Source organism: Biomphalaria glabrata, chromosome 4 (genome assembly GCF_947242115.1).
Source record: "Biomphalaria glabrata chromosome 4, xgBioGlab47.1, whole genome shotgun sequence".
NCBI lineage: Eukaryota > Metazoa > Mollusca > Gastropoda > Planorbidae > Biomphalaria > Biomphalaria glabrata.
The window spans coordinates 54,166,698-54,184,758 of record NC_074714.1 but is presented as its reverse complement, the minus strand read 5'-3'; the positions used below and the strand labels follow the sequence as shown (position 1 = coordinate 54,184,758).

The following is an 18,061-nucleotide window of genomic DNA, read 5'->3' as shown; positions in this document are numbered from 1 at the left end:
AATGGCAGGCTAATTAGTCATAAAATGAGAAATACTAAATGTGTCTTTATTGTGTCTAAGTACTTCATTACGCTGTGTTTTTGTATTTGCATGTTTTTTTTTTTGTTTTTTTTTTGTTTTGTTTTTTTTACAGTGTACATAGTACTCTGAAGGAGATATTCTGCTATCGGTGTCTGTTAGTAAATATGTTCATGACTGTATTTGTTGAAGTGATAATGGCCGACGGTAGAAATTAAACAATACTTAGACCAAATCGTTGTAAGAAGTATGATATTTTGTCATTCTTACTGATATAAATATGCGGTGACTGAGTGGTAAAGCGCTTTGCTTCCAAACCTATGGTCCGGGGTTCGAATCCCAGTCGAAGACTGGGATTATTAATTTCGTGATCTTCGGGCGCCCCTGAGTCCACCCAGCTCTAATGGTCGCCTCTGAGTCCACCCCAGCTCTAATGGTCGCCTCTGAGCCCACCCCAGCTCTAATGGTCGCCTCTGAGTCCACCCCAGCTCTAATGGTCGCCTCTGAGTCCACCCCAGCTCTAATGGTCGCCTCTGAGTCCACCCCAGCTCCAATGGGTACCTGAAATTAGTTGGGGAAAAGTAAAGGCGGTTGGTCGTTGTGCTGGCCACATGACACCCTCGTTAACCCTAAGCCAAAGAAACAGATGTTCTTTACATCATCTGCCTTATAGACCACGAGGTCTGAAAGGGGAACTTTACTTTAACTATAAATACAGGGCATTTTTTTCTCACTTTGCGAGTCGCTAAAATACTAAAATCTACTACTTATATAGATTTGAGTGGTTTTGGATTCGTTTTTTTCCTACAGGTTTGAAATTGTGGCAGTTAGTTACGACCGGTGTCTACACAATTTTTGTTTATTACAGGTTTGTGTGGTCGCATTGTACGTCATCACCTGGACATGTCACATGACACCTTTGACAGATTTAGATCTAATTCGTCACTAGTCATTACCACAGGAGGACCATAGCTGAAGACACGTGAATCAGCAATGACCTGGAGTCGAGACTTTTCTTTCCCATTGGTCATTTGTTTGGGTAAGTGCCTCCTTTCGATGTTACACTGTAAACCTACGCGCCATTCTCAATGGAACATCTCCGTACTATAACACGTTGATATATAGTCAGACGTCTCGCGTGTAACCAAAGGGACATAACTCTGTTTAAATTATTATTAAACGAATTAAAAACAGGAAGGACCTTTGCGCTATTTTGCAGACGATAGACACTACTTTGCAGACGATAGACACTGCTTTGCAGACGATAATTACTACTTTGCAGACGATAGACACTACTTTGCAGACGATAGACGCTACTTTGCAGACGATAGATACTACTTTGCAGACGATAGATACTACTTTGCAGACGATAGACACTACTTTGCAGACGATAGACACTGCTTTGCAGACGATAGACACTACTTTGCAGACGATAGACACTGCTTTGCAGACGATAGATACTACTTTGCAGACGATAGATACTACTTTGCAGACGATAGACACTGCTTTGCAGACGATAATTACTACTTTGCAGACGATAGACACTACTTTGCAGACGATAGACACTACTTTGCAGACGATAGACACTGCTTTGCAGACGATAGATACTACTTTGCAGACGATAGATACTACTTTGCAGACGATAGACACTGCTTTGCAGACGATAATTACTACTTTGCAGACGATAGACACTACTTTGCAGACGATAGACGCTACTTTGCAGACGATAGATACTACTTTGCAGACGATAGATACTACTTTGCAGACGATAGACACTACTTTGCAGACGATAGACACTGCTTTGCAGACGATAGACACTACTTTGCAGACGATAGACACTACTTTGCAGACGATAGACACTACTTTGCAGACGATAGAAACTGCTTTGCAGACGATAGAAGGGGACGGTTTGATTGAGTTTTAAAATGCCATCTTTGTGTGACATTATATACACATTATTTAAACCAATATGGAGGCGCGGTTGCCTGAGCGGTAAAGCGCTTGGCTTTCGAATCCTGGTGAAGACTGGGAATTTTTATTTCAGGATTTTCAGAGCGCTTCTGAGTTCACCCAGCTTTATTGGGTTACCTGACATTAGCTGGGGAAAAGTAAAGGCGGTTGGGCGTAGTGCTGGCCACATGGCACCCTCGTTAACCGTAAGCCACAGGAACAGATGAATACATCATCTGCCCTATAAACTAAAAGGTTAAAACAAAACATAAAATCTTATCTTATTTTCTGCTGTGCTTCCGTTTTTTTTTTTTTTCGTTTTTGTAGCCCCACACGTCAAGTATTTCAGAAGCAAAATATAGAAAGTACTTTAAAAAAAATTATAGCTTACATAAAGGAAAGAACTGCACATTTACAGCAACATATCTCAACACTATAAGTGTTACAACTTCTTTATTATGTTTATACTTATAACTCGCTAGAAACTACCATAAGTCTCTATACGTCTAGGTGTCCCAGGTTTAGCTGTAGTTATAAATAAACAAGTAGCACTCGATCAAACACAGAAACTTTAATAATTTTTACGGCATGTATCACACAAGCTGGACTATCTCTGACAACTAATACACTTCCGGTCATTCGCGCAATTGTTAAAATAGATTATACATTTATACACACATTCATCCGTGACAATAAGATTTATTTCCTTTTCCCATAATCAAATAAATTTAATTGATTACCACTAGTTAATTAACTAATTGGTTAATCTTTTGATTGATTTGTGTTTTGTTAGGGGCAATGAATTATTGTGCAAAGTTTCAACTTGATCCGAAAGTGGGAAATGGGAGAAATAATGTGTAAAAAAATTTTACCAGTCGGACAGACAAAGTGAGTTGATATAGGCTTTGTAAATAAACAGGCTGCTGTTTGGATTAATTAGAGCAAGCACAAAAAATCAGTCAACCTTAACGGTGGACCGCGTGACCTGTGTAGCGGGTCAGCCGTTCAAGCCAGTTGGACTAATTGATATGTTGTCAACAGCGCTAATAGGTGGACCTATCAATCAGTTAGCAACCAATTAAGACCTGTCTCGGTCATTAAGTCACAAGGATCTGACTGAGTGTACTAAGGATGGTCAAAACTACTTAACTCTTCATTGCCTGGTGAAGTGTACTAGTTTTGCACATTTATTTTAAGCCATGAGGAAGTTTAAGCATAAATGGGGTAAAGATAGACTGGTATGCACTAAAGTATTGAAAAATTTTGATTATATTGGAATCCGCTTAATCGGATTCGACTTTGTAATAGCTTTAGATTCGATCTTTTAGGATTCAAATAAGCGGCTGGCCCGATTAACCGGATACGACAGTACTATTATTTAGTCCTGCGCGGAAGGGGATAGAAATGTGAATACGAGTTGAGTTATGTCGGCAGCTTAAGGACAAGTTCAAAGTTCAACAGTAGTTTAACCCAGAGAAATTAACTCACCAGGTGGCCTAACAGTTAATTATTCCAGTAGTTCGAGGAACACCTATTCAGGCCTCGCGGAACACAATTTGGGAAGCACTGTTCTATTTTAAAATGGTATTAAAAACCAATAAAATCAAAACTCGTATACCAAGAATATAGCAAACAATTTTGTTGTAAATCAAGCTTTCCCATCCCTCTTTTATTTCGAAAGTAGCGCCGTATGTGTGTTTGACAATACAATTAATGTAAAAAAAAAATAATGTAATGGCATTGTATTTACTAAATCAGACTGGGTCATTTCTTGTTACAAAGGTTTTGATTCAGGTGTTTTATATAAAGTCATCTGCTGTAATTACCGGTAAACAAAACATGGTAAAAAAATCAAACTTAAGTAAATACATTAATATTTTCCATCAATCCTATAATAGCTATAAGTTCAGGACTAACAATAATACATTTCGGAGATTGGAAATATGTTATTAACTGTTTTTGTTTAGGGTAACCTTATTGCTTATAGCATGCTTAGAGCGTTAGGGTTAGGATTAAGTTTCTATCACATTTTATGGAACAGTTGGTGGGGCGGTGGGTGTACCCTTGAGAAAGTTGCCTATTCAAAAACCAAAAAAAAAAAAAAAGTCCGAATTCGAAAGATATCTCTGATGCCTCTACTATTTGTGTATAGTCAGCCAAATCACTTAGCTTATTTAGAACTTGTAACAAACATAGAAAGCCTTATAGTCATCTATTGTTATTATAGCCCAGTCCATTGATGACTTATTCTTAATACAAGTCATATCTCCTCCTAGGGTTAGTACATTTGCTATTTCTATTTTCTATATGCATGAAAACTGAAATAATATCGCCTAATTCGTTAGCTCATAGGTTAATTGTTTTGAAGGGGTTCATTGGTTCTCCTCGACAACGAATAACTGTGCAATGTATCAACTTGATCAGAGAATGGGAAGTGGGACAAAATGACGTGTACAAGATTCCACCCAGACAGACCGAGACCAATCCTTTTGGAAGGCCTAAACACTTAGACCAATAACCTGTTGCCACTTCACAGGTCTGTACAACGTGGCAATAAGATATTGGTCTCCACTGCCCACAGCTTGCGACGTCACAGGTCCGTACGAAGTGACAACAAGCTATTGGTCTCCACTGCCCACAGCTTGCGACGTCACAGTCCTGTAAGACGTGGCAACCAGCTATTGGTCTCCACTGCCCACAGGTTGCGACGGCACAGGTCTGTACAACGTGGCAACAAGCTATTGGTCTCCATTGCCCACATTATTAGTTAACTTTTGCCCATCACTAGCAAGGAGTAATAGTTTGTAGCATTGCCTCTTCTCTACCTTCAATAAGGGTCAAAGAAACAATTACAATTAAGAAAACAAAAATTGATATTTTCTTTTTATTGAGAGGGCGCAGTATCAAAATAAATGTAGTGGTGGGAACGGGAATGTGGTGCCAAAACTGAGGCCTTTTCAAAATGCACTTTTTTTTTTATAGGCCTGAAACTGATGGTCTAAAGCAGGGGCTCTCAACCTGTGGATCGCGACCTCTTGGGGGGTCGATTAACGATTTGCCAGGGGTCGCCTGAGACCATCGAAAATATGGACTGTTATTGTCTATTCTTCTATTGCTATATGTGTGTGTGTGTGTGTGGGGAAGGGGGTCGCGGAAGAGTGGGGGGTCGTAAAAAAGGGGTCGCCGAGCATAAAAGGTTGAGAACCACCGGTCTAAAGTCGAAAGTCTAAACACAGGGTTTGGCAGAAGAGGAGGAATTGTGGGGGAGGGAGGAGGGAGTGTGGAAGTTAAAGTGACACTAGAAATCAAAGGCCAAAAACATGTATACGTGTGTTTGTGTCGGTGGGGGGCCGGCGTATTAAAGCTGGTCTTTCCAAATCAAAGTAAAAGTCTATGTCGACGAAAGAGTAGGTTGAAAAAAATTGGAGCTACAGAGAGAGAGAGAGAGAGAGAGAGAGAGACAGAGAGAGAGAGAGAGAGAGAGACATATATATATATATATAGAGAGAGAGAGAGAAAGTGAGAAAGAGTAAGAGAGAGAGAGAGAGAGAGACAGAGACATATATATATATATATATATATATATATATATATATATATATATAGAGAGAGAGAGAGAGAGAGAGGGCCGTTAAATTTCATCTTATCAGATATAATTCAAGGACTTAAGAGGATCTTAGGGTTATCGTAAAAACATTGCCCGTTTACTGAAATTTGAAAAAAAAAAAAAAAAACTATTCGGGGATGTTCCGCCTTGCAAGCGAATCAACGGGCGCAGCCGGTGTGTTAACGCTAGTACCAACATATAAGTTATACGGTTCGGTTCTCGTTTCCTAATTGTTCACATCCGTCATAACAAAAAATGTTTCCAAATGAACTCAGAAACATATATTCTCATGCATCCTAACAGAGTTTTCAACCGAGATCGAGGCTTTTAACCAGTGGTACTATATTATATTTTTAACAGGATAATGTAGAAACAAAATTGTTGACAAAGCATAAGCTTTGAAAAATTTTTTAAATTTAATTTTAAATATTGTATGTAAATCTTAAAAACTAAATTAAAAATTAAATTCCTTTTATTATAAACATAATTGTTTCACATTTTTTTTCACTTATATCGATAGATTCTTCTCTAATTGCAGCTTTGATAATAACTACTATTTCAAATAGTCAAGTAATCACCGGTGTAAGACCCAGTACGCCAAACCAGGCCACTGCAAGTCGTATTAGCGCCTTATGCCCGACAGGATGGCTGCCGGCGTCAGTCCCCAAGCCTGGCTACGACCTTATCACGAACCAGTTATGCCTGAAGCTCAACCTACCAGAGAGAAGATGGGCCGATGCTGTAGATCAGTGCAGGATGTCCAAGGGCTTTATGGTCAAGCTGGATTCCATAGTAATGGTCAAGGAAACGCCGTTGTTTGATTACCTCCGCCAAAGAGGTCAGTTCACTTAACATAAATCTATATATTTTTGAATGTGCACGGCCATGTTTAGCATTCTTCTTCTTCTTAAACTGTCAGGTAGAGTTGAGCCTTCGGCTCTTGGAACTCTAGGCCAGCAAAAGTGAACAAGAGCTCCCTCTCACCGGCCTGTATGAAAACAGTGTCCACTGTTTTGTCTAGCGGGTGGGTCAGACCGTGACCTCCGTGTTGAAGGCGCCGGTCAGACTCGCGGCAAGAGGCCGCGTATAGATCTACTAAGACCCCCGCCATTTTTCTTTTATATACCAGGCTAACCGTGCGGGACACGCCATTTGTTACGTAACGGCCCCTTGAGGAACAGCGCCTGGATAGTGACAAGGTTGTGGGAGCTTTTTTACAACTCCGCGCAGAGCAATGAGGATGCTCTCGCACCCCCTTAGGCACCCCCAAGGGAGTCTTGTTTTGCTACTGTTTGATTCTCTAAATCTCTCCAAATAAGAAACATTCCACCATTCAAATTCGCGAGATCAGTAACGTAGCCATGGTTCCAAGTTCAATGATAGGATGCCTTGTCTCCCATTACCAATTGAAGGCAGGAGAATGTGATTTAAAAAAAAAAGTCAATTACATAAGTAAAAAAAAAATAATTAAATTTCCACAGTCAGACCTTGCGATCTATAGGGTCATTTTGGCTCTGTGGCCCAGGGTTAACGAGGGTGTCATGTGGCCAGCACAACGACTAACCGTTTTTACATAATAACTTTTACTAGTCATAGTGTCGTGCTGCTCTTGTTCAATGGCTACTTCTTACTTCAAGTAGCCACTGAACATCTTTTAAAAGTAATGAACAATTAACTTTCAATGACTTCTGTGGGATACTACAAGAATGAGCCCATGCACAATGACCCCCCAGCCCTTTTCCTGAGCCACTTAATCACTTCCACATGGACTATTTCTTCTATTTTTTCTCTTCGTTTCATGGTGTTGGCCTTAACCCTTTCGACGCGTGTGGTAGTTTAGCCTCTAAACATTAGAATTGTAATTCCGTATTGTATGCACTCTTGTAAAAAATCTCAGCACTTTAAGGGTTAATGAATGTTACGGCTATAAATAGACACGCCTTGTATTTGGATTTAAAACATTAAGCGTTCTACTTTTTAAAAAGCTTATATCAACTCACGCTTTCTGTCTGTCTGTCTGTCTGTCTGTCTGTGTGTACACTTTTTTTCCCCCACACCCATTCTCGGATCAAGTTCAAACTTAGCGCCAATTATTCATTGGCGTAGACATGAATCAATAATAATTTTAAAAAAGTAACCAATTAGTCAATTACTGGTAATTAATTATTTTGTTAGATACCAGCAAGGGAAGCTAATCCTACAGCATTCCAAGGTACGGCTAGATCATAGACATAGATAAATATAGACTGGAAAAAAGGAAATAACTTCATGTAACTTGAAAACATGTATATCTATTGTTGTCGGATTTCCGAATTCTGAAAAGTTGCATGATCTTAAGTCTAAGAGATTAAACAAAACTACACTGATAATAAAGTACACAAAATTGCAAGTCACACATTTTCATTTCATAAAACTCTTTTATCGCCCAGTCTATATTTATTTATGTCTATGGGCTAAATTTGTTGGGTATAGTCCCCTGAATAATTGTTAATGCCATTACCGCCTCACGCATTATCCGATCAAGTTGATACATTAAACAAATATTTCTCGTACCTAGCAAAATATGAACCAATAAACAAAAAATACTCAATTAGTCAATTAATTATTGCTAATTAATTATGTAGTTTGATATCGAATATGGGAAATAACTTGTACATTATTGATAGATATAGTTTTAAGGACGGTGTTCTTCCCCCTTAGATAAGCATTTAACAAAAATGGCGAATAGCCCGCCCTGTAAGTAGATTTATTACCGATAATTAAAAAGTCAATTTTAAAAACATTTTCACTTTCATTTGGAGGGGGGGGGCGCAATGTCCTGACTAATAGGGGTGTTATGGAGTGTGTTTTTCCTAAGCCACGGTGAGGAGAGGTTAAGCGATTCATGGGCGTAGCCAGAGGGGGTTTTGGGTTCAACTCCCTCCCCCAAAATGACCCCCCCCCCTTCCCGTAGAAGGGATCCGAATTTAGTGACTGATTTTTTGCTTTTATTCTATTTATTTTAGGTGAGATATTAATTCTAAACTATTTCTTCCCCCATCGCAGCCAAGGGGGTTTTGAGTTTAAAAACCCAAACCTGGGGGGTTTGCAGTCAAATTCCCCTCTTCTATAAAACAAAACCAAAAAAAAAGGAAAGAAAAGAATGCTATGAGCGTAGCCAAAGGAGTTTTAAGGTCAAACCCCTCTATACTGGGATTTGAAGCTAAAAAATACCTCTTCAATATAAAAAAAAGCAAATTGCACACTATAAAATCTATCAGCGTAGCCTAAGGGGTTTGGAGTTTAAACCCCTCTTCGGAGGGATTTGAAGCTAAAAAATATTTTTAAAAAAAAGAAAATTACACACTCAAAAAGCTCTGATCGTAGCCATAGAGGTTTTGAGTTTAAACCCCCCCCCCCTCCAGCGGGGTTTGAAGCTAAAAAATACTTCTTCGATATAAAAAAAAAGCAAATTACACACTCAAAATTCTATGAGCGTTGCCAAGCCAAAAGAGGTTTTGAGTTTAAACCCCCCTCCTCCAGAGGGATTTTTTTTAAAGTTTAAAACCCCTCCTGATGGTTTTGAGTTTCAATACCCCCATACAGAGAGTTTTGAGGTTGTTATTTTATTCTAAAGCAAACAGTCACCAAATTCTATGACCGTAGCTAATGGGGTTTTGAATTAAAAAAAAACAAAAAAATCCCCCTAAAAAGATTTTGACGATAAAACTTCCCTTTTTGATATAAAACAAACTACAGTCATCTAATTCCAAGAGCGTAGCCAAGAGAGGTAACACATTTCTGTCAGTGGAGGGGCTCCATTAATGTGGCTTAACAAAGATAGCCAAGACGGATTTTAGGAGTCAGTTATAGAGATCGGGTCTCAATCAAGGAAATCCTATGCCGAACTAATAGTCGACCCCTCAGTAAGGTTGTGACAGAGCGTCGCATGAGGTTTGCGGGACATGTTCTCCGAAAAAATGAATTACGCATAATAAGAGTTGCGATGACATAGAGGCCATTACGAGGAAAGCGCATACAGGGACGTCCTCGTATAACTTGGCGCTACACTTTCATAGAGGTCCTCAGAGCAGATGGGAAGAAATTGACAGATTTTTGTGGAAGCAACTTGCAGCCCAATGCGCTAAACGACGCGGGAGGACGCGGGCGTCATTTTTTAATTTTGCACGTAGGCGGTCACAACACTCACGGCGGCCCTGCTCGCACTCAAATAAAACACACAGACGCATTAAAAGATTTATGTTGCCGCTCGATCACAATTTGTGCTTTTTTTTTTGCCCTTGTATTGATTCAACTGTTGTCATATAATTATTCCTTTTGTTACAGAGCTTATATCAACCAACTCTGTCTGTCAGTCTGTCTGTTTAGTACAAATTTTGATCACGTTATTTCTCCCACTTCCCATTCGCGGATCAAGTTCAAACTTTTTACAATAATTAATATTCGATTACAACATATGAATGAATACAAAAATTAACCTTTTAATTAATTAATTAGTGCTAATTCATTAATTAAGTTTTTATATTTTAAAAAAGTGAGATAAGTCTTGCAGTTTTGAGCGATATGACAGTAATTGTGCTATTCCTTTTCTTATATAAGCTTTGTTTTTTTTTATATTTTTATATTTTGTTTTATTTTACTTGCAGACGTCAATTCTGTTTGGTCAGGCATGCATCATAAGTATGGCTCATTACTTTGGGATGACCTTCACCCCAAGATGGTCAAAGTTTACATAGGGTAGGTAAAAAAAAAAGTCAACACTCACTACGCACAAACACACACCTTATTGGTAGAATGGGTTGCAACCAAATGGACGGGGGGGGGGGGGTTGGGGGGAATCATTCGTCCTACGTGAAGCGAGAGGCTAGGCATTTTCATCATATTGTTACGTTCTTCTCTATCAGGCCTTCTGCAAAACACTGCTAAAACACAACACAGCACATCTAAAACATCAACTTGACAACAAGAGTTTCAATAAACAATGTGGCGGTTTATTTACAATTACATCAACAACAGCCAATAAACACAATTGGCTACACTAACTTCAAATGCTTCGTTACAGTCCGCTACACTACAAAACTGCCTAACTAATCACTACAAGTCTCTCTAGCTCGTACAGCTACATTTTCGAGGACTCACTTCGTAGCACACAGTCCTTACTGTTTGCTGTCCTGGACTCTACTGACTCTTTTCTAACACGCTCTGTCTCTGGTCCGTGAAGGCTTTAGCCACATGACCACAGCACGGGCCATATTTGCTTGTATAGCAGTACTGTTCCTTGTTCAACAGCCGTCGACCTGTGTGATTCGCCGTAGTCTTATCTTATCTTATATAATACAGACGTTACTTCAAAAAAGATGATTACGTCCTACGCGTCATGCATTTAGTCATGCATATTAACCAATGACTTAAATTCTGTCAAGTCAATGGTTTTCCTGGCTAGCTCAGTCAACCCATTCCATGCTCTAATAGCACTAGGGAAGAAGGAGTATTTGTACAAATTTGTCCTAGCATATGGGATGAAGAATGTGCCTTTATCTTTGTGTCTTTTTGAGTATTTTATTAAATTTTGTTTTTGTATTTGAAGATTATGGTTCAGTGTTTTATGTATAATTGCTATTTTACTTTTGAGTCTTCTGTACTGAAGGCTTTCTAAATTTAGTGATTTTACTAAAGGTGTTGCTCTAGTCAAATGTGAATATTCGTTTGTTATGAATCTCACTGCTCTATTTTGTGTCTGTTCCAGTTTCTTAATGTTTTCTTGAGTTAAGGGGTCCCAAACGGAGGATGCATATTCAAAATTTAATAAAATACTCAGAAAGACACAAAGATAAAAGGCACATTCCTCGTTCCATATGCTAGGACATGTCCGCTGGATGGAGGACAATCGCATCCCGCGATTAGCTCAAGAAAAACTGGTCGCCCCTACCTACGTTACACGGATGTAATAAAACGGGACCTCAAATCAGTGAACATCAATACTGACCATTGGGAAGACATAGCTCTAGACCGCACCAGATGGAGAGAGACAATGACCAAGAAAGCTATGGACAGCGAATAAACATGGGCCTCAGCTCAGGAAGAAAAATGTACAATGCGAAAAATGCCCATCTCCTCTACAACCGAAGTGAAAGCCACCTTAACCTGCGATATTTGTGGACGGGAGTGTCTCTCCAAAATAGGGCTCCACAGCCACGTGAAAAAGTGTTCGAGATGAACCATAGTCGTTCTACGACTAACTGAATACCTAATACTCTTAACATAACACGTGTAGTTAATGGCATTGTGTGTGCCTGCATGTATGTGTATGCAGGTATGTGTATGCAGGTGTATGTATGCAGGTGTGTGTATGCAGGTGTATGTATGCAGGTGTATGTATGCAGGTGTGTGTATGCAGGTATGTGTATGCAGGTATGTGTAAGCAGGTTTGTGTATGTAGGTATGTGTATACATGTGCAAGCGATTGTGCGTGTGTTCAGATTTGTTTCAGCTTATGCTTATGAACGTATGTTTCCTTATTCCATCAAAAGGGAAAATGAACCCTACGGTTGGAGAAAGAGAGGCTACGCCTTCGATCAAAGCTCTTATGTTCTCGGAGACAAGACCTGTGGCTATTTAACACTAGCCACAAACCAAACCAGCAAATCCAATAAACTGGACAGGAGGTTAAGGAGGTCACCAGGAGACCTGACCGTTCGGCCATCAGAAGTGCCCAAACCCAAAGATAAAGCCCAGCCCGATAAACCAGTGAACCTACACGTTGACCATGATGACAGCCCATCAAAAGCCCAGGTTGGTAACCATAATGATTAATCTGTAAACATATTAATTACTCACCAGCACACGCACTTTAACATCGTATCGGTAATGATAACTTAATGACTTATCAGTAAAGAAAACTGAATTATCTGAAAACATAACTGACTTATCAGTAAAGATAACTTAATGACTTAACCAAACATAACTGCTTATTTATCACTAAAAAAAAAGTTCCCCTTTCAGACCTTTTGGTCTATAGGGCAATTAATGTAAAGGTCATCTGTTTCTGTGGCCTACGGTTAACGAGTGTGTCATGTGGCCATCACGACGACCAAACGGACTTTACTTTGCCCCAACTAATGTCAGGTACCCATTAGAGATGGCTGGACTCGGAGGCACCCAAAGATACTAAAATTAAAAATCTCGGGATTTGAAGCCGGTACCCCCAGTTCAGAAGCCAAGCGCTTTATCTCTCAGCCACCGCGCCTTCTGATTTATCAGTAAACGTAACTTAATAATTTATCAGTAACTATAACTTAATGACATATCACTACACATAACTTAATGAATTATCAGTAGGTACAACCATCAGCAACAAACTGAAATGGAGTGAACACTGTCAAAACCTTTACACAAAAATTCACGTCTTTTCTATCTTAGAAAGCTAAGGAAGTTTAACATCGACAAAACAATAATTAAACATTTTTATACAGCAACCATCAGCAGTCTAATTAACTTTGCTATCACCTGTTGGTATGGTAATACTTCACTTGCACAAAGACTTAGACTAAATAGACTAATTAAAAAATTATCGTATATCACTCGAACACAGCTATCATCTCTTGAAGAGCTTTTCCAAGAAAGATGCCTTTCCAAAACACTCACGATTCTTAAAGATAACCTTCACCCATTAAACCACTGTTACATAAGATCTGAACGAAGTGGTCGTCTCCTTTTCATTAGGACTAAAACAGAAAGATTTAAAAACTCCTTCATTCCACTGTCGGTCAGAGTGTTACAAGGTCAGCTGTCGTCATCGAGAAGTTCATAGAAGTTTAATTCATAAAGAGCTGGTTGTGAGTGTGTATGTGTGTCGTGTGTGAATGTTGTTCGTATTTGCATCTATATTGTTATTGTTACAGTAGTTACGCTGAGGTGGTCAATTTTAGTCAAACTGAATTTCCATTTGATTGGATCAATAAAATGATTTTATCTTATCTTATCTTAGGAAGGATGAATTAATGACTAAACAGAACATAGATGATTAATTTATCAGTAAACATTTGAATTTTTAAAAATTGATTATTTTGTACATTTTCTGTTTCTTTTCAATGTTTTTATTTTCAGCCTACAGCTGGACAAAAGAAGACCGCTACACCACGTGTGCTGTCAAACACTACCACCCAGTCAACAACAACTGACCAGTCCGATCAAGAGGACAACGAACACCCTGGACCAACAACCCTGCATCCTCCCTTCCCAGGAGAGACCACTAGCAAGCCGACCACGCCCCAGAAGCAGTCCGCTAAAGGGACATCACTGCCATCGTCCACATTAGCACTGACGACAGCTGAGCCTTTCGGGTTTCCGAGTCTAATTGATACTTTGTATAACCCCTCGAGCGACATGTCCCTGGATAGCTCGCCTCTTTCAGACTTCGGGACTCAGGAGGAAGTACAGGTCGGTCGAAAGGATAAACGTCTAGAAGTTGCTTTCGACACCAAAATACCAAATGCAAGGCTACCAAAGGCAGCTAACTCCTCTGAGAGTATAGAGAGCAAAGAACAAGTGAGCCCTTCTTGGCTTAAGACAGTCACAAACTCTAAACAGAACTCAACTTCAGTGGCGTCACCTGTAACCACAGTCAACCCGACCCAAGCATCTACCACTCCATCTACAGCAAGTAAACCCATCACAATGGCTTCAACCCTGGACAAAGCAACAATAAAACTTTCTCAAAGCCTGGACATCACCACAGCAGCTATTTCAACATCTACGACGACTGCACCTTCAAACGCTGAAGTACAAACTACAAAGAGTACCAAAGCCTTAGAGACTACAACGACAGACTCCGAGAGCTCCAAAGAAAATTCGGATTCGTCTTCTAACGAATCTGGAACTACAATTAATTCAACAATGGCTTCATTGGCTAACATTCAGAATTCTACAGCTGATCAGACAACAGGACCGACTTCAGGGACAACAACGTATGCAGATACTTCAACGCCAGTAGAAACAACTAACTCGACAACAACCACAGCAACAACAACACAGTCAACCGATTCGATTACAACGACTACTCAGGCTACATCTACATTGACACAAACAACAGAATTAACAAAGCCACCTCAAGCACTAGAATCAACAACGACACCACCAACGCAGAATCAAGAAGCGACAACATCACAACAGGCCCAGGACTCAATAAATAAGCCAACACAAACCCAGGACTCATCGACAACGTCTACACAGAATCAAACATCAATTACAACTCCAGCCCAGGCATCTGAACATTTAACGCTAAATCAGACATCAAAAGCTTCAGAAGCTGTTGAGTCAACCACTAGAGCATCAACCACAACAGAATCAGTATTGCTCTCATCTTTTACAGGCACAGTACAGAATGATTCCTTATCTGCATCAATCAAGCAAAACTTCACAGCATCAACTGAAACAATTCCGAACCCTAAAAAAATATCAAACATGAGTAAAGGTGAGGTGTCCTCCAGTGCAGAGTCTCAAGACTCATCCCAAGAGCAGGTCGCAACTCTTGACGATGACATCTTCCCCATGCAGTCATACCTGAATCTACTTCTGCCTTCCACCAAACAGCAGCATCAAATTCCTTCCACAACAGGCAGCCCGTCATCCTCCGCAGACTCCCAAGAGTCTTCTGAAGAAAGAGATTTTTTCGCAGCCATGCGAGCCACAATGCCAGCACCTCCAGCAGATGTCATGAGCCTGGGAGACTGCAATGAGGAGAAGGCATCACTTTGTTTCACTGAGGCGATTGATCAACTGTCTTTAGGTGAGTTCAGGGGTGGGCAACATTTTTGTATCGAGGGCCGCATTAAACACCTCGGCGGGACGCATGTGGCCCGCGGGCGTAATTCGCCCACCCCTGGGTTAGCTCATTTTTCGACATAGAAAAAGAAGACACGATCACATCGGAGATTTTCATATATGGCGGATAAAACTATAAATAGCTAGTTTTTGGGTGTATCTGGTGTACAGACTAAAGTGTTGATAAGCTAGGTGTTTTTTTGTTTTCAAGTATAATTCATTTTTGTACACCGCAGAATCAAATTTTGTTCGTAGCTCAAAATGATTTTAATATAGTGGAACCATTAGACTTTTAATCTATTACTCTCAATTTATTTCACATCAAATGATCAACTAACTAGCGGGTAATATGGAGTCGTTTACAGGAAGGTCGGCTGCCACGGATTAGGAAATTGTTAACATTCTAGCTCAATCCTTTTTTATTTAGTTGGCAACTGTGAAGTTGATGCAAGCGTCCTTGACATTGTTAAGTTTATCGTGAAAATCTCCAACACACACAAATCTTTTATCGTCATAATCTTATATGAAAGTCATCAAATATAATGCATTCAGACTTCAGACATAAAGTGGTATGTACACTACCTTTGTTAAGCGATCACCTTAACCTTCACATTCCCTTTAGTCTGTTGGACCGTTGGGACACCACGTAAGATTTGTCGACCTTCTTTTTTTACTCCATTCCTCTCTGTCTTTTGCCTTGGATAGAACCTCTTTCAATGGCAGGCCCGCCCATTCTTTTATGTTGTCTTCCCATGACGTTTTCTGTCTGCCTCTTCTTCTTTTTCCTGGTACTGTTCTCTGAAGGAAGGTCTTTGCGAGCCCCGATGACCTTGTAATTTGGCCATAGAGTTTTAGTTTGCGTTTTTTATTTTTACAATAGTGAGTAGGTCATCGTGGGGTCCAATCGCTGCAGTAACCCTGTCTCTAATCTCTTCATTTGTGGTATGGTCTTCGTTAGGAGATATTAATTAAGCTTTCATTACGTGTCTATAAAATGTTCCTTTTTCTTTGGCGACAGTTAGCCACTGTGAGAGAAACTGGTATGGCCATCGTCTTCTGGACAGATGCTACAAGCCGCTGACCGTCAGCGTGACGGAAATGGAGGCCAAGCAGCAATGCTTACGTCAGAGCGGCAGCCTTGCTGCGGGAGACACTGATTTCTACGGGAACGTGACGGCCATATTGCAGGACATGTTAGTGGCCAATAAAATGGCGGGTGAGTGTTCTGATAGTATTTTGATTTCATTACGTAGTAATTTGAAAAAAACAACAACATACATCATCTTTTGTCTTGTACCATTCTTTAAACATAGAGATATTATGTCCTAGCCTAACAAGGGATGGAGGTTCGGTGGCTGAGTGGTAAAGCGCTTGGCTTCTGAACCGGAAGGTCTCTGTTTCGAATCCTGGTGAAGACTATGATTTTGTTTATTTATTTCTGGATATATGGGCGCCTTTAAGTCCACTCAGCTCTAATGGGTACCTGACATTAGATGGGGAAAAAGGTAAAGGCGGCTGATCATTGCGCTGGTCACACGACACCCTCGTTAACCGTAGGCCATAGAAACAGATGACATTTACATCATCTGCCCTATAGATCGCTTGGTCTGAAAGGGTAAAACTTTACAAGTGAAAGTGTTTAGAAATGTGATTGTACATTGTTGAAATGTACAGAAGAAGTACTCATGGGTTTATAAAAGTACTTCACCTATCAAAACTTCCGTATTTTGTACTGCAACTTATACTATACATTATTATACATTTGGCTCCACGTCTTATCTTATCTTATCTTATCTATTGCAGACGTTGCATCAAAAAAAAAAAAAAAGGATAATTACGTCCTACGTATTTCATGTGTCATGCATGTTAATCAATGACTTATAATCTGCTAAGTCGTTGGTTTTCCTGGCTGATTCAGGCAACCCATTCGATTCTCTAATCCCTTCCAGGCAATAAGGAGGACAGAAATTTCCAATAATAAGATTTAAAATAATTTAATCATATTTTTTTTTCAAAGTGTAATTGAATTATTCGGTTACAAATATATAATCTTATAAGTTACTTGAAAAGAGCTCGTTATGATTTTTAAAAAAATTAAATAAAAACAAATTAACATGTAATTTTATTTTATTTTTTAACAATTATTTTTAATGTTTAAATCAGGAAAAAGAATTTGGCTTGACACTTCACTAAATCTGGATATTCCTGGAGGTAATGGTTTGTGTTCAGCTTTGGAAAATGGCCAGATTTCGAGAGTAAGCTGCAGCTCCAGACTAGCTGTCATTTGCCAGAAAGACGCACAGTTTGGTAAATATGTCTATAACAAACTAAATGAGCTGATTATCTTATCTTATAAATGAAAGACGTTCCTCCCTAACAGAATATAATTATGTTCTACGGGTACCCATGTGCCAGTCTTGGTTGAGATTGTTAATTGGATACTTGAACTCTGCTAAATGTTAATAGCTTTCAAGGCTGACTCAGGCAACCCATCCCGTGCTCTAATGGCACTATGGAATAAATAGCACTTGTATGAATCAGGACTAGCATATGGAATAAGATATGTGCTTCATATAGATATTTGTATAAAACTTAATAAGCAATAATTTTCAATAATTCTTATATATATATATATAAAAAGAAACTGATCTGGGTTTTATTTTG

General features: G+C 39.4%; 1 protein-coding gene across 1 annotated transcript in view; it reads left to right on the top strand.

Moving 5' to 3' along the window:
- The window catches only part of LOC106076242 (uncharacterized), a 153,789-nt gene that overhangs the window by 27,929 nt on the left and 107,799 nt on the right, over positions 1–18,061 (top strand). The window contains exons 3-9 of the mRNA XM_056025552.1: positions 887–1,057; positions 6,114–6,413; positions 10,222–10,312; positions 12,106–12,367; positions 13,682–15,362; positions 16,416–16,613; positions 17,561–17,704. Of these exons, the coding sequence (XP_055881527.1) occupies positions 1,012–1,057; positions 6,114–6,413; positions 10,222–10,312; positions 12,106–12,367; positions 13,682–15,362; positions 16,416–16,613; positions 17,561–17,704 (2,722 nt within the window). The 5' untranslated portion in view covers positions 887–1,011. The remainder of the gene's footprint in view (positions 1–886; positions 1,058–6,113; positions 6,414–10,221; positions 10,313–12,105; positions 12,368–13,681; positions 15,363–16,415; positions 16,614–17,560; positions 17,705–18,061) is intronic.